The sequence below is a fragment of the Odontesthes bonariensis genome, chromosome 23 (assembly GCF_027942865.1).
Source record: "Odontesthes bonariensis isolate fOdoBon6 chromosome 23, fOdoBon6.hap1, whole genome shotgun sequence".
NCBI classification, from domain to species: Eukaryota; Metazoa; Chordata; class Actinopteri; order Atheriniformes; family Atherinopsidae; genus Odontesthes; species Odontesthes bonariensis.
The window spans coordinates 14,280,851-14,301,515 of NC_134528.1; the positions used below are offsets into that span (position 1 = coordinate 14,280,851).

The following is a 20,665-nucleotide window of genomic DNA, read 5'->3' on the forward strand; positions in this document are numbered from 1 at the left end:
GAAAGGTCTTGGTTAAACACATGTAGTGCGTGCTCATGCCAAACTCTCAATACTGGGTCATGTCTGTACTTTTATCTCCATGCATCTGGAATAAAAAAAAAAAAAAGATTAGGCTCTTTCGAGTGAATAACTTAATAGATCGGCGCATTTGCACGTTATTTAATCAGGTTCATGCATCGAAAAGCATCCTAAAACCTGATCATCCCTCTTTGTGAGGAAATGGAAAGAAACCTGTCGCAATTATGTGATTTGACAAGGGAACTATCATTTGAAGCCCACTTTTGTTCAGATCTTCATTCCAAATCTTCCTGGATTAGATGCATTTAAAATGTCAGCTTTACAGACCTCGGACAGATTTCATGAAGGTGGAAACTTGTGCAAGATGTGGTTTTTTTGTGAAACACAGACAATGATGTAAAAAAAGCTTTTCTCTTACACATCCCCACCCCGACAACTTCAAGAGAAATGTACTCAGACAGCTTCATTCCTTTCCCTTCACTGGATGATCCTCTCAAGCAGGAAGTTTACTTTGAGCAACAGACTCACTTTAACCTGCTTACAGCAGGTGAAATAAACTAGGAAACGCAACTATCGAGTTGAAGGGTGAAAATTCAAACTGTATGGGCACAGTTGCTACAGCTGGACAGAACTCTCTTCTTCGAGGATGACGTTAAAGACAAAAGCCACACAGTGCGTTTTCTCTCTTATTTGAAGCAGCACAATGCATGAGTCATGAGACTGAAGCCAGAAGAAATTACATCCGATTCTTAACTTCAATGATCTCATAACACCGGCCATGTTGTGATGTTCCTATAGCAACTGGAAATAATTACAGACTTGTGTGTTCATTCATGCCACTGTTAGAAACATATGATTGTAATTCAGAATGTCCAGAGAGCCCGGATCACTTCACTCCGAGTTGAGGACGTTTTCATGAAAGAGGGCATGCTGAGAAGAACAGCATTCATGCTAAATTAATCAGATAAAATGTACTGTTTCTATATTTAAAGCCACAACTGCTGACCTAGTTGGTGGTACCTTGGAAAACTTGAATACAAAACTACATATTTCCAATTAAAGTCATACATGCTTTAACATTAGCGTTTAATTTGAGTATGTGCACAGTATGTGCCAAATAGTAATGTGTCCAATTTTCTCAAACACCCACCAACACTATAGCTGAGGTTTAAACCTTTACTCTGTGTGATCACAACTGTAGTGCAAGAACTTGTTCCGTGGCAGAGAGGCCCTTTAGTCAAAATATGACGTCAAATATAAACAACACATACCATTTAAATACCCCTCTTTAATGCTGCTAAGAGGAAGGAAGTCTGGTGGATGCAGGCATATAAATAATGGACAATATGGGATGAGGACCTGCAGTTTTAAAGTGAGTACTGAGGGAAAGTGGAGGAAGTGAGCAAGCTTAAAATGCTTAAAGACTATAAAACCTAATAAATAAATTGCAGGCAAATGGTAGTCAAGCCCTCTAAATGAAACAGTCCCTTGCTGTCGCCAGATTAATCGTCCAAATTTATCCCCCAACAACTGCCAGGGGACTCAGGCTTGACTAGACTGACAGAATGAGCAACACACTGTTAACTTGTCCAACTTAAATTAGCCCGTATCCCTTCCCCTTTTTTTTTTTTTCTTGTACAAGCCACGGCATCTGGCAGTCCCTCCATATGATAGCGTTTCCTTTAAGGGAACAATCCTATGTATTGGGTTGTGTTTCAGCACAAAATCTGAGGAAACAGCTCTATCATTTCCTTACACACTACCACGATAACTACAGCCTATTTCTGAAGAATACTGTTGAAGCTAGATTACTTTCGACTCTAAATATACTCTAAAACCACAGTTGCTCTGGGCAAAGGGACGTACGTTATTTACTGTTTTCAGTTTGGAAATTCATAATTAATAGGTCCCCAGGCGTTTTAATTGCAGGGTGGGGGTAGAAAAAACATGATGGGCACTAAAGTGGGTCATACAATGTAGTTTGTGCTTCAAGGTACACCCAAAACTTGTAAGCATTTTATTTCTGCCAAAAAAGTTACATTTTTGGGTCAGTTTGCTTGTTTGTTTGTTTGGGGGACCGAAATAAAGATATGAACAAACTAAAACATGTACATGTTCTAGGTTTCATAATAAGAATGGAAAAAAATAGCTTCAGGTTTTCTTAACAAGATTTTTCCGTGCCTGTGCCTTTCTGATCCATGAGATTATCTCATTTTAAGTGAGTGAAGTATGCTTAATAATTAACAGTATTTCTGTTGGTGGTATGATATATGGGGGGGGGTATGTAAACAATATGGGGACACAATATCATGGCACACACAGAACCGGTCAATTAAGACTCCAATTCAGAGAACTATCCACTGAAAACCCCTGCTGGTTTTGTTCTATGAAGTGACCTGTTTAAAAAAGTAATTTAATATAGCTTTCTCCTGTATCCTACACATTGCTGCAGTGCCTACGTCAAGCTATGGCAGTCGGCTACAGAGGAGGCAGGGCATACTTTCAAGGGGAAAAGGGCGTCACTGCCCTTTGCCCCAAGCCGAGCTACTTTAGCAAAGTAAGATGGCATGCACACACCTTTTGTGCCATCAAACACGTAAGGTATAGCACACTTATTGGTTTTATGGTAAGTTAAGTGTTGTGTTTTGACGTTCAAGTTAGTTCATTCGTGAGCGAACAATGTGGGACAAAGCGACAGGTAGGGCACAGCAGCACCCGCCGAGCTTAGCCAGACTGTGCGGGATAGTTTTACCGAGGGAAGAAAGTTACTCACCCGCACAAGGTTGCTAACTGCCGCCTGTACGGCAGCCACCGGCGCCGTGAGATCTGGGATAGCCTTCCCATCAACTTCACCTTCTTCGTGCATAATCACCAGATGGGATATCTGCTGAGCCACCGGCTCCAGGATACTTTCTATCGTCTTCGTGTGAAAAACCGGCATTGTGACAGCTTTAGATTACTACCCAAGTAAATATCCAACCACCTAAGGCAGTTTCTCCAATACTCCCGCTATAAAAGCTCGAAAACAGTCCCGACAGCTTTTGTTCTCGGGACGGTATGAACACTTCTACTACAGCCGTGAAACCATCAACGTGAGAAACTCCCAGACAGAAGGAGCGCGAGCAACCTATGAGTCAACTAACGTTGATCATCCTCTGACCAATCAGCAAGCACGAATAAAACGTTTGTGGCATCTGATTGGTCATTTAGAATGCCGCTCTGAAGCAGCACCTCCCGCTTGCACACTGGCGAGTTTGCCAGAGATCTGAGTGCTTCCAAAATTACGTAATAGATCCACATGTCCTAAAAAGGCAAATATATGTCTACCGTTCATGAGGAGAGAGTTTCAAGTGGCTGTAAAATAACTTGTCAGTAAAGTTCTACTTTTGTCACTTAGATATGGAAGTAATGACTCATGGGAGATGAGGTTATAGATAGCATGACTACAAGATATTCTTAATAAATCAGTCATCCCACATAATGATGACATCATGCTGAAATTTATTTTAGTTTGCGTAATCCACGCATCAGTCTTTTGGAGCTTCTGTAAGCATATCGTAAATTAATCTCGCAGAATATTACAATGAAGACGTGCGCGCATCAGTGTAAAATCCCACCACGTTGCCAATTACAATGACCCAAAATAACTGCTTGTGTACATCTCTCACTCATTATAGAAAACACACACACACATTCAACTTAGTCAGTGGCCCAACATGGCACATTTTTCCAATTCCTTCTCTGTTCCAACCTCCTTAAACAAAAACATCGGAGGATTGAAAACCAACTGCCAAGTAAACCAGCAAAGGAATTCCCACAGAATCCCAAGAGGGCCTCCAAGGCAGTAGCCCATTGCCTAAAAAGGAAGAGTCCAAATTGAAAGAATCAAGGAAGTCACTCAGTTTGAATCCTTGTGTAAACACACAGGGGGATGATATGATTTCCTTTTATGTAAGCGGTTATTGTACTAAATGTCAAAGAAGAGCTCGTAAATTTGATGGTATCTTGACTTTTTATTTGGCTTACCCTCTTATAGACTACAACCTCTATTTCAATAATTTGATTAATACTGCACTCTCTTTTTTACTTTACTTATATCTTTATATCTCGATAGAATGACACTAACATGAAACATAATACACCCTGCATGCCCCCAAAGTCAGTTAAATGCACAGTCGAGTCTATCCTGAATATAGACATCAAAGATGGCCTTCTGTTTTCTTTGCTCTCCAGTTACTGACAAGGTCATCCCTTGTGTCCATGCTGGAATGTGCAGGACTGCTCCAGATGGGTGGTCCAGATCTTCCCCTATTATTCCACTCCTCCACTGATAAGTCAATGCAAGCGTCTCCTGCTGCTGCTGCAAAGAGTGTTGTAGCAGCACAAATAGTGTGTGTACTTAAAACCATGCAATAGATTCTTAACACAAAATATACTTTGACAAAGAGTCATTTCAAATGAATGCTCTGTAAAAAAAAAGAAGTGTAAACACAGGTAGGTAACTTTTTGTTTTGAAGGCTTTTAATCTGAGAAATCACTTTCAAATCAATATAATTCAAATAGCTGAACAGCTTTGTAATGCTTCTTTTCAAGCATAAATATTCCAAAATATAGAGACAGACAATATTTTATATCAGGGACAATAAAAACAGTAGTAATACTATACATTGTAAGTCACTGCCTGAGGATTGTTCTCACACGAAACATAGATATGCTTTTATGGTTTCCCAGCATGGCCCTGCAGCTGGCAGCTGGCTGCTTTTAGTTATTTTTCTATATTTATTCTCTTCTCTCAGTTGGCGCCATCTTGTGGTTCAAAGGAATAAATGCATGGGGAACGTTTAAATCTAGATAGATAGATAGATAGATAGATAGATAGATAGATAGATAGATAGATAGATAGATAGATAGATAGATAGATAGATAGATAGATAGATAGATAGATACTTTTTTGATCCCGAAGGAAATTCAAGCATCCAGTAGCAGACATAATAAAGCAATAAAAATGTTTATACAATTATAAACACTTTAAAAACAATCTAAGCCTTTATGGACGTCACTGATCCGGCTGTTTTTAAGACCACAACAATTATCATAACTTTTCTCAAATAGTCACAATAAATTCCAACAACGAGTTAAGTTTTCTTCCAATTTAAGTTTTTATTGTATTTTTCCATTAGTCACATCACCATACATAATACACAAGTAGGGCAGCTATGGCCAAAAACAAACAAAGAAAAACAATATCCCACAATAAAAATAAAATAAAAAGATAAAGTAAACATAAGGGGGGGGGATTTTAATACATTTTAATTACTAGTACACTTATGAAACCTGAGACCATTGAAACTGTATGAAGTGCAGAAAATGAGACCACACCATGTAAAATTTTCCTTTACCATCATTCAGTCTTGTAATGAGATCCTCAAACGAGGCAGTGTCTGTCATTAATTTCAGCCATTCTGTGAAGCAAGGCCTCACTTGACTTTTCCAGTGTCGGAGGATGATTCTCACCGCATTAATAAATCCAGCCGATGCCAGGGCAAACTCCACTTTTGTCACTTTTGGTGGTAGGAGAGATCAGTCTCCAAGCAGGCATAACTGGGGCGATTCTGGCAGTGGTGCATCTAACCACTCTCCAATAACATGAAGCACTTGCTTCCAAAAAGGAAAAACAAAAGGACAATCCCACAAAAGATGTAGATATGAACCAATGTCACCCATACATTTCCAACACTTGTTGTCCCTCATTAGCCCCATCTTGTGGAGCTTAACAGGTGTGTAATAATGTCTATGAATGACCTTATAGTGTGTGAATTTATTAACAGCGTCCCTCACAGACCAACCTACTTTCTTCACTATCTCATCCCATGATTCCTCATCAATAGTTGTATTTAAGTCTCTTTCCCAGATTAGCCTTATGTGCTGACTGTTACCATACATATTATCAGTTATGATTTTATAAATACCAGATGCACTACGCAAAAACCCAGGCAACGAGTTAAGTTTTCTGTGATTATATTAGGTGTTTCCACTTTAAATATCTAAGTGTGTCTCAGGAAGAGTGATGCCGCTATACAACAGCACAGGACAGGCTGTAAGACTGAGTTAAGTCCTGCAATCAACATGCTGTCATATTAAGGATACCAATGATGTTTTGTGTATAGATCAGTGACTTGCATTATAATTCCTGACAAGATTTTCTTTCTGCAGCAACACAGCTACGAATCTGTGCTTGTAAGAGTTGACTAAGAACAGGTTTTTATAAATATTGCTCACTGTCACACTGTCAGGAACCATTGGGATCAGAGACTGCACATAACTGGGGCACTCCAGCAAACTTGCAAATAAATACTGAAATTCAACAAAACACTGTAATTGTTTCCTTTAAAAAGGTTTTAAAGGCATTGCATTATTCAACAATACAAATAATCCAGATACATACACTTGGTTAATATTCATGCATGCTGTGCATTCACTAGAATATTAATTTTAGCATAAAATGTGTGAATGCAGAGACTGAAAGACAAGTAAACATATTAGTAAAAGAAGTGAAAAAAATAATAAGGTCCAAAAAAGCCTGTAAAACAGGAATGTCCACAGGCAGACAAAAGGGTTGAACCCTGTAACAGGAAAGGGTATTACACAAAAAACTAAAAAGACAGAGGACACAAAGGAAAAATGCCTGGAACACTATGCTGTGGCAAGTACTGGGATGGTTGAGCAAGGGACAAAGAGAACTAAGCATTATTTAAACAGGGAGAGTAACCAAGCAGTTCAAAGAGAAAACAGGACATTCTAAATTAAAACTCAGAATCATGATCACTTAAGGGGTTTAGGGAGATGGAGATACATTTTCGCAAGTTGCATCTGATATTCAATTAATCATGTGACTAAATGCTAACAAGCTTTTTACAATCCACTTGTGATTATTGAATATGAATTACTTTTTCACTTCTGACTAAACCAGCCACCTGTCCACCTCTCAGTGATCTGTCACAGCTCTTGCACCTTCCTTTTTGTGAAGTGCTTTGGCACATCCTAAAGTTTAAATGCAATCAGTGCTTGTCGAACATCGGCCAGTTTGAATTGCCACTTAGAGCATATATATGCCGATGCTTACGTGTAGCCTAGAGAGATGCTGCACTGAAAGCCAGAATTGTGCATCTACAAACATTGTGAAAAGAGAATAAATTGCTAAGAGGCATGTAGAGAGCACAGCATGTGGTGGTGGCAAAATATGTTAAAAGTCCACATGAGGGCACTAAAGTCTGAAAATGTGTGTAGCATCTTACATCTGTCCAGTTTTAGAGAATTTCTCCTGTCTACATCGATGGATTTTTTTTTTTATTCAGCAGCATATTGATGCATTTTCATTGACTAAGGTTTCTTTCTCTGTTAGATTCTCTGTTGAAGTGGCTCAGACTAAAAAGGCCACACTCACTCTTGGTCTTTTATTTCTAATTGGTTGTTACACGACATTCCCCATGGGGACAACAAAGTAAATTTGATTGATTTGATTGGATTTGATTGAGGACCTCAGGCAAGTGCTTACACTGTAAAGCTTTGTGCAGTTACCCTCTAATTCTGTTTGGTGTGTGTTTTGCAACCTTTCAGCAGTTGTACAGTATAATGTTTTAGCTTTGATCAATTCCTTATTGTCTTTAACACATGCTTGTATCAGTGATGTAGTTTCTCATCACTTAATACTTAAATGAAACTGTGCACAAAGTTCTATACACAGATTATATTTTGATAATTAAGATTCAGCACTGAGGAATGTTTTTGTCTGGTCATCTATCTGTTGTAGAGTTCATCCCTCTGTTTAGTTGATTGTTTCATCAGCTTGAGGGACTCGGCAAGACAGCACCGCCTGAGGTGTCTGACTCACAACCATCGTCATGTACTGTGACAGCAGCTGCATCAAAAACAAGAGGACTCACAAACCTACTTTCTGCTTTTATAAAATTGTTCAATCGTGCTTTGCTTCGTCTACATGTGTCAGTTCAGTTGTTTTTTTATGTATGGTAACACAGATGACTTTTTGTACCTAAAAACTCAGACATCATGTTTAGTGCTTTACTGATGCTGAAGGAAGCCTTTTCGTCTGTGGCATGTTCTGAAGAAATTCATTTGCAGCTTTAGGTTTTTACAAGATATTTTACTTGCATTGACGTAACAATGTCTTTTTTTCTTTTCTGACACCTCATTATATGGATATAACTATAATTTACATTCTGGTATGGTTTTATTACCTATAAACATATTTCCTGAAAACATGACTATATCAAAACACAGTTTTATATATTGTGAAGAGCATTTTTTAACAAAAATGTCTGCAGCAGAAATATTTAACAAATTTACTGGGAGCATGACTAGGGCTGCTGCAGGAAAAAAAACACAAATAGGTTTACCTTTCCTATACTTTACATCACCTTTTTATTCTTTAACTGCTGACAAGATGGTGCACGTGATATTTCAGTAGAAACTCTTCACAGCTGTCGCTTTGGCACCATTGCTGAGAAAAGTTGAATTCACGTTATTTTTACCAGCTGCATTCTGTTGACACGATCCAGGCTATTCCCTTCTGACTCCAGGCACACTATCATGGCTCTACCTGGACACTCAAAGCTGCACTAAAAATAATTTGATGATAGCAATGTGTCAAGTGACCAATGGCAGGCAAGTAGACGACTAAAGACCTGGCTACAACTAACAGTATTCCCAAGGGTTGGTGGATTGAACAGGCTTAAAAGAGAGGAATTTTGTACCCACGTTTGTTGTGTGGACAGAACCACAGCTCTGCTGGTTGGATACATGGGGGTGCATCATATATGGAAATAATACAACAATATTTCCAGAAAAAGTTGAGATACTGTGTAAAATATCCAGTTAAAAGGCAAGCTTTAAGACAGATTGGAAAAGTTGTGTGATGGTAAAACTAGATGGTTAAACGTGCCAAAGCTAATTAGGCTAACTGGCAACAGCACTGAAGGGCAGAATACAGTTCTGTGTCTATCGTCTTGACGTGTTGCGACTGGCTAAATAAAAAAAGCATCAGACAGAAGGTAAGTTTTTCGCTGGAACAGGAGAGGCTCACCTCTCTGACGGAGACTGTGTGGGCAGGGTCCAGCTATTATTATTTAGATTAATATATTTTAACATAAATCTGTGAAGAATATGTGGATTTTTATAATCTCCAGTCACTAGGATACCATTACCATTTCCATTAAAGGAGAGATTCCAGAGCTGTTTCTGTATCCTAGGCAATGGGCATTTATTTATGTATTCATTAAACCAATAATGAATTGTTTTGATCATCGGGACCTCAGGGGCCAATATAATAATAATACAAAAAGATTCTCTTCTTGAAATATTAGCATGGGTTGAGGAACAAATTTAAAAAAAAGCATTTTCTATGTACAGAGTTCATCACTACATCCACTTGAGCTAATCAAAACTCACGCACATGCACATTGGACCCAAGCTCATTTAAGATCAGTGGTCTGACAAATGAAAACTTTTAAAGAAACAGAAACTGTCCTCCAAGCTAAAGATCAGAGATCTGTGATGGTAGTGGATGCATTGATGCAATAACGGCATTTTCACAGGTAACTTGCAAATGTTTGAAGGCACCATTAATGCTCCAAGACAGGCATTGGAGCAACATTTGGTTTAATTTAGATTACCGTACATCTTTTTCGGTGAAGGCCTTGTTTATTTCAGAAAGAAGTTAATTGCTTAATATGGCAAAAGCATGGTACGGTTGTAAATGACTTCAGGTGCTATACAAGCCTAACTGCAACTTGGAGCTGTTGCAATATGGGGACTTTTGGTTGATTAAGAAGGAAAACACAAAAATAAAACTATTTTCAATGTAGCCCCAGGCCTTGAAAAATTAAACGAGTAAAAATTAATAAGGGTTAGAAGAGCCATTTTGCAAGAGAATTTAGTTTTAATTACAAAATCTAAACTTTCTCTTCCATAAAGTTTACCAGTTTATAGCTTGAATGACCAGTAAATGGCTGAAATTATGTCAGAGTTCCCGCTCGCAGACATACAGAGTAAACATAAAAAGAAAAATACACACATTTTCCAACCTAGAGAGAAGCTTAAAGTTTGTCACCCACAAAATATTGTTGTACTTCTAAATAAAAATATCTTACTTTAGCCCATAAATGTGCCTCTAAAGTAAGGTATTGTCATTAATATTATTGAATATTATTATCTGAAAGCACATCTTTTGAATATTTTCGTCCTTCTTTCTCTTAGTCTTTCAGTGAACATGAATTAAATGTTCATTTTCTGAGCTTAATATTTCCCTCTCCTTCAATCTTTCTGGCTTCACACTACATCTGCCAGCAGAAAAGTGCCCTCCTTAGCCTTGACTCATAGAGATACTGAATTAATTTTGCTCAGTCTCTCCTCCCCTTTCTTCTTTTCCTTTTTTTCCCCTCTCGTGCTGTCTTACTCTCTCTCCTCCTCTCTTCTTACTCTCTCCTCATTCTCTCAATTCTCCTTTCTCGTTTCCATCAGTTTGGTCCCTTCCTCCTCTCCCTCTCCCTTACTCCTACACAGCTCTGTCGCTCACAGACAGACTCACACCAGCTCTCCCTGGGCACCACCACCGGAGATCCTCATCGGATCTGCGTTTTGCCAGGTGGACGCACTCCCCACAGTCACCATTTCCACCCCGGAGAGTTCCACGCTGGCAGCGCAGCCCCTTCCCAGGCTGAGCATCGGGCGGAAGACCCTGGTGGCAGCTGCTGTGGGGGTCATGCTGGTGCTGGTGCTGGTGGTCCTCATCCCTGTGCTGGTCAGCTCTGTTGGCACAGGTGGTACAGATGACAGCGCAAGCCACTACGAGATGCTGGGTACCTGTCGCATGGTGTGTGACCCCTTCCCCAGCACGGACACCACGGGCACGGGCGTGCACACAGGCGCAGATACAGCAACCGCAGGCTTTCTGGTGAACAATGACGAAGATTTGAGTGATCACAGCATTGGCCCACCATTGCCTACGTACAATGCTCTTAGTCCACAAGGTAAACCAGGACGTCCGGGAAAGCCTGGACCACCAGGACCCCCTGGAGAGCCAGGTCCACCAGGACCAAGGGGACCACCTGGAGATGGCGTGGACATTGTTCGGACAGGGATTTTAGGGGCAGTTAGCACGACCACCTACAACACCACCCCTCGGGTGGCATTTTATGCAGGACTACGAAACCCTCAAGAAGGTTACGATATACTACGCTTTGATGACGTGGTAACTAATATTGGTGGTAACTTTGAGGGCTCAACGGGCAAGTTCACTTGTAAGATCCCTGGCACCTACTTTTTCATCTACAATGTGCTGATGAGAGGAGGAGATGGTACCAGCATGTGGGCTGACCTGATCAAAAATGGTCTGGTGGGTCACTGTTTTATTACTCAATCATTTACTCTCCTCAGGTTTGACGACCCAATGTTGAACCAAAGAATTGCTAAAAGCTTTGTTTGTTGTAAATGCAAGCTGATAACAACAATCCTTTTACAAAATCATGGATCCTGAGTTACATAGATTAAGTCACATAAAAACACATCAAACTACTACTAGAACAATGTACCAGAGTGCAGCGACTCTAAAGTGAGTATTCATGTATGTGGTGTTTTTTTTTAAGCAGTCTGGTGTAATAGTCTGGTATAGTAACAATTCACAGTGGCACGCTGCCAGATTGTATATCTGTGCATATTACACTTCCAGTGATGTACACATTGACGTGAGTGGAAGGAGCACAGCGCTATCTCTGCTCTGCACACATCAAAATACAGCCTGAGGTTGGGGCTAGTTCAAAGCTGTGTGCCCTTTGAAATACAACAAACTTAATGGAATCATGATGTGCCAGTACACGTTATCGGGATGCCTGTCAGGCAGAAGCGTTTAAATATCGATTCATGACATTTGATATATTCATGGTTAATTTTGTAAAGTTCGAAAGGCCCTGGGCAATGCCACTGATAAAAAAAAAAACAGGAACATCTGAGCCTCGACACTTTACAACAAACATCGCAGCCAAACTGCAACAGGCTGTACAGAGACTGGACATCCATACACCGTATTACAATCCAGCCATAGTTAATTATGTTTGTGAAGCTACCTTTGCCTCAAAAAAATAGTTTTTATAGGAGCGCTTCCTGGATTCAACAATATTTATCTGAGGCACTCTTTTGATAGGGTTTCGAAAACTAGAATATCCAAAGATTCCAAGTCACTCTCCTTTAAAAACTCACTTTAAATGCCTTTATTTTTACGTCAAAGTCATAGTTAAAAACTCTTAACTATTAAGTTACTAAGATTTTGCCGTAAAATCATTTTTGTTTTTTCTAAAGGAGATCTTTTTTTATATTCCAGTTCTATGTTTGTGATGCAAATTTTGATCGGTTAGTTGATAAATCCACGTTGATTTGTTAATTCCTAAAAGAAAATGGAATTGTTTCCACCATTAACTGTTAATGTAAGCTTGATGGCTCACATATTTGTATATCAGCATTATGCTGGCATGTGCAGATGTGTATACTCCCCAGCCAAAAATATGATTTACTCAAAATAGAAAATATTATTTAATTTCATAAAGAAGTACAAGTTGGGTGAAAGATTTAAGACTTTATTTGGCTCCAAATAAAATGTCTACACCAGAGACACTTTTAGGTAGATACAAAGTAATGATAAAGAAAAGTAAAGCCTCTTTCTAAGATTTTGGGCTTTGACGTCCCACTGCATTGACTCCTTGAGTATTCAGAACTTTAATGATTGGTCAAAACAATATTAACATGTCAGTCCAAAATCTTCCAAAGTTTTCCATTGAGTTGAGATTGGTGATTCCCAAGGCTAAAGCCTCATTATATCATACTCATCATATCATTCAAGAACCCCCATGTGCCTGATGGATGGGGGCACTGTCATTCTGGAGAAGACCACTCCCATCAGGATATAAATGCTGCATCAGAACAAGGTTTTTTTTCAATATATATTAGGCCTTACCTTTAAGGGAACAGAAATGCTCATTTTTTTTGCGTTAGTATTTTGTGAACCAAATGACTTGTGCTTTGTAAAATCTTCCTCAAGCTGTGGCACTCAGCATATCTACTTTCTTTACAGAGAACTGCCAGAGATGTATCTTATAGATAGGGATGCAAAGATTTCTACCTGACACTGGAATTGACCGATTTTTAAATAGTTGACTGCAGCCTGTTGACAAATAGGATATCAGCCCATTGAAGTGGTTGATCTTCATCGTGCAAGTCCTAGTTGTGTTGCTTTGATGTTACCCTGACTCTGACTTTTGTTGGGCACAAAACAAAGATGTGTTGGTCCACGAAAGTGCTGAAAAGTAATCGCATTAGCAATAGCTTAACTGGTTGAAAAGACGTTTTGAAACAGGAATTTCTTTTTAATAAGCAAAGGATCTTTTATGTGAAAGATCATAATCAAGGCCTTTTTATCCAAATGTGTGAAATAATCTGTGCTCATTCAAAGGCAGTATGAGGAAGGGCTGAAACACTCACAAACTGCTCAGTTATTTTTCTATATTGCATATTTGTTTACTCTGACATGAAACGGAAAGTAAATGGCAAAAGATCCAGTGTCTGCTGAAGACCAATGACGTGGGCCATTGGGATTGGCCCAGAATTGGTCCACCCCTACTTATAAACAAACAGAATTATTCTGTCTTAAGCAACTGAACTACTGGAGTCATCCAATGAGACAAGATAAAAAAAGGATTTCATAGCATGGGCATAAATATGTTGCAATAAAATTAGAGTTAATGGCCATTACCACAAAAACTTCTCAATTTCTGTTTAGTTCACACTCACATAAAGACAAACAGGTAAAGCTGTTGATGACACTATTATTGATTGCTCATTGATCTTGATAGGCTTTCACATCATTTATATAATTAGATACTTATAGCAACAGCTCCAGCAATTACCAAAAAAATGATCATCCTATATCTATTCGATATAAAGGGTCATTTAAGCTGAAAAGGGCGCAGTAATGTCAAGCTGCTTTTAGCTTATTCACTCTGCACAAAGTAGGACCCTTAATGACTATTAAATTCATTGTCAGAGTGTGTTTAAGTCTGGGGTGGACATCGTGCTGTTGCAGTAGACCAGAGGGTGAAAGCGTGGACAGTGTAGGCTGCATTTCTCTAATGTCACACATCCGTCATCCAGCCGTCATCTGTTTCAAAACCCTACAGCCTCCTCATATACACTTAAAGTTCACATTGCATTTAAGTACAGCACCATGGTCTTCTATTGGTTCAACTAACTTGGAGACACAAAGTACTTGAAGCGCAGATTACACTTTTATGGTGTGGTAATGCTGGAGTGCAACAGCCAGCGTTGCAACCAAGATTATTAGACATTAGCTCAAGCTTAGAGGGGATCTTTCTTCCAGTGGATAACTGTTTGTGCCGAGGAACTTAGCAGGATAGTCATGCGATTAGGGTGTCATGCTCCATAACGAACGCCCTCTGTAATTACCCTGTGTTGACACAATGACACTTATATGCAGGAAAACATGATATTTTCAGTGCTTAGCCCAGAGAAAGGTGGGAGCAAGAGCAGAACATGAGGGAAGGGAGAGCATGCACTGCCATCCTTTCTCAGAGGCAGACTGACTCAAGCCAGACCCTTTTAGTTGAGTCATGAGATAAAAACAAGATATTCACCACAGGAGACACACTCCTCCTTGCAAATATTCTATTCAGTTTACATGAAATAAACAAGTGTGGTCATCTGTTATTTGATTAATCTGTATGTATTCAGTATTTGGTTTGATATAAAGATCATCTTTACTAACGTCATCTTAGTTGTTTGCTTCAGGCCTAGTTTTTTAAAAATCAAATTTGAATTAAATTAGAAATTTAATGGTTATAAGGTTGTCAGTAAGGTGACGCATTCTAACAATTCATATCTTCAAATCTTCTCTTAATCATCTCTACTCATTAACTTCTCTGTCCTTATGTTTTTCATGTGCCTGTCATATTCCAGGTCAGAGCCAGCGCCATTGCCCAAGACCAGGACCAGAGTTATGACTACGCCAGCAACAGTGCCATACTTCATTTGGATGCAGGCGATGAGGTTTTCATCAAATTGGATGGGGGCAAGGCTCATGGGGGCAACAGTAATAAATACAGCACCTTCTCAGGGTTCATCCTCTACGCTGACTGACGTCTGAGCAGGACACAGGCTCAGAGATGAAAGACTACAGCCTGCAGATGTTTACTTTCTGACTTTCACTTGGCATTCTTGCAGTGAGGTTATTGTTGCCCACAGCCATTGATCCACAGTCAGATTATTTCAAGAAATGGTTTAAGATCAGCATTGATACGGTGATTCCCACTGTGGATCTTTAGTTGTGGGTGACTGTCTGCATCCTCATCCATTCAATCCATTGTATGCTCGGTGCCTCTGTTGCTATTGTGGTAGACACGAGCAACATAATTGTGTCAGTCACTGCCATGTGTCATGCTGGGGTGCAGTAACAATTCTGACAGTGCAGAAGCCTCACCATAATTCCTGAGCTGTCATGTCAAATTTAAGCCTGGAGATCCCACAGTCGTGGTGACCACACTTTTTGTAAATGTGCTCTTTGAATTTATGTCGAGATTCAGTTTTCACATGCTGTTTGTATAATGAGATGTTGTGCATCAAGGATTGAAAATTTTTGTTTTCAGAATTTTGTCAAATTTTGGACAATGGGATGAGATTATGATGTTTGAATGGCTGAGTGTAAAAAAAAAGCTTCCAGCATGATGATTTGGAAAAGCGTATCATATCAGCTTGTTATATTTTGCATATTGTATGTGTATAAATTGTAAATTTGATATTGAAAACTGGTGTCTGAACACAGTCATATTGTGTCCATTAACCCAATGTACCTGTATTATACTATCGCGTAATGTGCTCATTTGTAATAGTTTATCTATTTAATCAATGCATGTGCCACCTGCTAATATGTTTGTGTTTCCACAAATGATAAATGGTGATTTAAGTTTTAAAATTCACTGCTTTGAAAGTTATGTGTGGGCTAAGGGAGCATTAATTGCCGTTGCTTTTACTCGTGCTTTTGAATCAATGTTTAGGTTCTTTTGCACTTCTTCACATTACACGTGGTAACTGTCACACGCCTCATCTGTGTCTTTATCAGTTGTTCTGATCTCTGATTATCGTGTCAAACCAGCCTTTACCACCCAAAATGTGTCACACAAGAGAGCCTCGTCAGCACAGCGAGAGGGAGTCAACGCAGAGCCTATCACAGCCGTGTTAAATGCCAAATGAAGCTAGGGAGGATTGTGATTTACAATCAAGGGAGAGATGTGTTTTTTTCCTGTAATGGGTGTGGAGAAGGCGAGATATGGCAAGAGGGAGGGAGTCAGGGGACGGGTGTTAAAACGTATTATGACAAAGCTTAGATCCACGCTGCAAAGTAATCCAGGGCAAATTACGCTCTGCTGTGACTGCGACACAAGTGTCAGAGACAAGATAACAGCTCCCAGCCATGAACTGTTAAAACTGTCCATTTTCTCAAGAGCTCCCTTGACATTATGAAATCCTTTGGACATGATTCACCTTTGACACGGGCGACCAAACTGTCTCTTTTATAGTTTGAAGCACAAAGTCAAAAGTTCATGAGTAAAACTTGTTTGGATGTTCAGGCATGCCGATGTGAGAATTTACTGAGTTAATGATGTTAAAACAAGTGAACACCAGCACAGTGTGTCATGTCAAAATACCAATTAAGGGCCAGTTAAATGGTGCCTTCTTTTTTGCAAGCTGGAAATCAGGATGATAATATGCAGCTGATTGAGATGATCTGGAACGAGACTAGAGACTAGAATCATGTTAGTGTATCCTGTTCTCTGTTTAACTGCTCTATGTAGTAGAATCCAGCAAGCCTTCTGGTCTAACTGAATTCCTCCAGATACAATTAAGACTAAGGTTCCGTGTATAAAAAGAGGTCGCCCGAGCCATGGGGCCGTTGAGCCTTCTCGAGGGTGTATGAGCACATCGTCACATTAGGAACTTCCTGTCCCAATGTCAAAGACAAACGCCTCCAGTCTCTCACTGCAGAGACCATCAGAAATGAACATGGCCTGAGAGTCTGCAGCATGTGTACTTTTCCTGAAGTCTTCAGGGGCACACACAAACTCACTGAAACCAAAAGACCACAAACATTTAACCAGAGGTCGAACAGAATTTACTGTTTTAAAACCTACGAGCGAAAAGGGTGAGATGTGAAATATTTCTGCCTTCTCTCCCAAAACACAAGGCATTTAAGTAATGGTTTCATGCTGGCAAATAAATGCCTCATTTAGCCTTCCACCCATCCTTTTTTGAGCTATTTATTGAGGTCAGAGTCACACTGGCAACAGCTGTAAGGCTCTAATCATCTTTGGAAACCTCTGCCTAAAACATGGAGAAAATCTCCCGGCAGACAGCATCTTTGCCTCATCCTGGAAAACTGATTGATCCTCACCCAAGCTATTGTTCTTGTGTAAGCATCACAAACACCTCCTGCGGGGTGCTTGGTTATGGTGGTAACCTCAGCTGAACAGCCCACCCGACAGGACAATTTGTGATGAAACAGCATCTGGACTCTACACACTGCTTAAACCCTTGACTCACATTGCATCTGAACATGTAAGAGTATGTTAAGCTTTCCTCTGAGAGGTGCTGTAAGCTTCTTTTTGTTTACTGAAGCCTCATCTCTGGGACTTGAACTGTGCATATATATACATATATATGTATATATTCTTTTTCTTTTTTTTTACTGGACTCTTTTGATCATGCATAAGTACGCGGATTTGCTTGATTATGTCTCAACAGTGGACTTAATTTAGTTAATCTCCAGCATATGCAAGGTAACTAATAGAAATTTTGACTCATTCATTCTCACCCACTCCCAATCAGCAAACAGAGATGGCTTTAGTCTGACATTTGCAGGGGCAATTTGTTGAGGCATGAGGCTTATCAGGCTACTGCAGTGTGCGCATGCATGTTTGTAGGGCCATGTGTGTAAGTGTGTGGGTCAGTGTGGCTGTATGTTCCTTCCTGTCTGTGTGAGACAGGAGAGTGCCTCCTCTGAAATATCTGAAGTGACGTTAATGAGCCCTTGCTGTTGTTATCTTGAGCATCCCTACTTAACTCACCGGGGGAGATCCAAATCCGAGGTAGATGCTTTAACTGTCAAGCTAAATTGCCCCTTCATGCTCCTGCACACTCCCTCTTCCAAAAATGTGTAGGAACCTGCCCACACTTAGATGCATAAATGGCTTTAGTTGCATAGGCATGCATAAAACAGTTTTCTTCCAATAAGTTTTGAAACAACGACGACAAAAAATTCCACTTCACTGCACAAACATTCCTTTAATGAATCATCTTTGACATTGTGCAAACACTGAGCACAAACAAAGTCTAAAATCATGTCAGAGACAGTGAGAGTCTGCACAGTAGATGCAATAAGAAAGCTGGATAAGGCATGGTCCCCCCTAAAGTGAGACGAGTGGCAATCCTTTTGGCAGACGTTGAGACATTTCACTGAATAACTGAAAAATTTGTCCTGGTTGTGTCACAGAAAAACGTTAAAAAAAAGTTAATTCCAAAAGACACTTCAATTCAGTATGTAGGGAACAAAACATGTCTGTCCAACATTTCAGATCAATCTCTCCAGTAGTTATCAAGACATTTATTTCACTAATAGCCACAAATGTCAACTTGCCCACCCTCAAAAAAAAAACAAAAAAACAAAGTCCGGGAATTCTCTGCGTCCATAATATCTATTCCCAGAGAATGTTTAAAGCTTGAATAAACTGCCTGGTGATATATAATACAGTTGTTAAAATGTTTCAGTCTGAATCAAAGCTTTTTGACAGCATTCCCAATAAGTGAACCATGTGCCCTGCATGGCTGCAAAATCTGTCTTCTCATCACTGTCTGGCTGTAAATAACTGCTGACATTGAACAGAATCTTGCCTGCTGCGCCGCCATCTTCTTTGGATGTGTAAGCTCAGCGGTTACCACAAGGCTGCATACTGTACATCACCTTGGATGATAAAATTAAATGGCAAACGTTAGTGTGTACATTAGCTGAATTAATTCCTGGAGAGATCAACTGAAAGATGTAACAAAGTTTACTGACGTAGAAAGGATGAAGTTAAAACATTTTGTTTAAAGGTTAGACTCTAATGGAACGTATCTCGGTGCAGTGGTGACATGAACAAAGGAAGGGGACAGAGCTGGACCCCTGAAATCTATACGCTGGGGATGGAAAAACAGAGTTAGGATGTGGCAGAGGCTTCAGAAGTCTCCTTAGGCATCACAAAGAGGTGGAGATGAAGACCAAGCAAGCTGTGCTAAAATCAGTGAGGATGGAGAATGACAAAACAGACGAGAGTTTAAAAGAAGAGCAATCAGACTGATTGCCTCAAAAAAAAAAATGACTGAGAGGCTTCACAAATATGAAAGGTGATGAGCTAAAAATCAGCTGTAGCAGTAATGAGGAGGTATAAAAGGTGCCATGATACCATGATTCAGAGCTGCAATGGCTGCCCTCCTAAAGTTTTGCCATAGATAGTAACCAACTGGGTTACCAGTGAAAATTTCAGACACTGCATTCAGCTTGCAGGAAATATCACAACATTGGCTCGCATTCATTTTGAAAGACAATGATCTAATCCACTGTCCAGAGAACTTTTAAAGGAAGTTTATCAATCCAAATGATTTTCCTGTGAGGTTTAATATTAACAAAGACATACATTTTTGCCATGCAGCACAGGATATTTCAAGGGATTTACTGGTTGACTGGAGTATTTTTCAGTCAAATCATCTCCGTTACTGCATGCTTTTCTATGAGTGCTTTGTTCTCCTCCCATAGTCCAGTGTGGAATATATTTTATGACTGTCATGGTTTGGTGGGTGGTGGAGGATGAAGGAGCCAAATGCAGAACAGCAGACCAGAGGCTGATGGAAAACTTGGTGTCTTTATTCAATCAAACGAAAGGCACAGCCAAGCTGGAAAAAACAGAAACTAAACTAATGTAAAAAGTAGAGAACAAAATAACCACAGGTAACAAGAATACAGCAAACAGACAGCGAACTGAAACAAACAGGAGTTGAAAAGATCTGACAAAGACTGAGCAAAACCATGGAGCTTAGATACAGAAGGGGCCGATGAGACATGTGACTGCAGCTGTGACAGACTGACAACAGGTGAGTGTGGAGCTGAGGACCAAAGAGGGAACTGAGGGCAACTTCTGGTGGCGACGTGAAACCGAATAAACTAGAAAAAAACTGAACCAGAACCGAGAGATAAACACAAGCACAGAACTGAGGCGAGAGGAAAGTAAGACAACAGATAAATATAAACAAAAGCAAGAACAACAACTCAGGCAAACTATAAAAGAGGGACTGGACATGAAAAAAACACATCAAGGAAAGACTAATGCAAACAGAGAATAAATCCTGATTTACACTAATAACTCTAAAATACTAAGAACCCAAACAAGAAAACAGAATCAAACAATGCGCAGAAAAAAAAAAAAAGGAAAACTAACCAAAAGTCCCAAAATAAAACTGAATAACCACAAACCCTAACAGTGTC

General features: G+C 39.7%; 2 protein-coding genes across 2 annotated transcripts in view; one reads left to right on the forward strand and one right to left on the reverse strand.

The window, feature by feature from the left end:
* LOC142374590 (vinculin) overlaps positions 1–3,139 on the reverse strand; it is a 31,334-nt gene extending 28,195 nt beyond the window's left edge. Inside the window, exon 1 of the mRNA XM_075458329.1 lies at positions 2,792–3,139. Coding sequence (XP_075314444.1) covers positions 2,792–2,959 — 168 coding nt within the window. The 5' untranslated portion in view covers positions 2,960–3,139. The remainder of the gene's footprint in view (positions 1–2,791) is intronic.
* Positions 3,140–10,512: 7,373 nt separating this feature from the next.
* Positions 10,513–16,188, forward strand: LOC142373827 (C1q-related factor-like). The gene is made up of 2 exons (XM_075457261.1): positions 10,513–11,428; positions 15,055–16,188. Exons 1-2 carry the CDS (start codon positions 10,796–10,798, stop codon positions 15,232–15,234), a joined length of 813 nt encoding a protein of 270 aa, XP_075313376.1. The 5' UTR covers positions 10,513–10,795; the 3' UTR covers positions 15,235–16,188.
* The last annotated feature ends 4,477 nt before the right edge of the window (positions 16,189–20,665 follow it).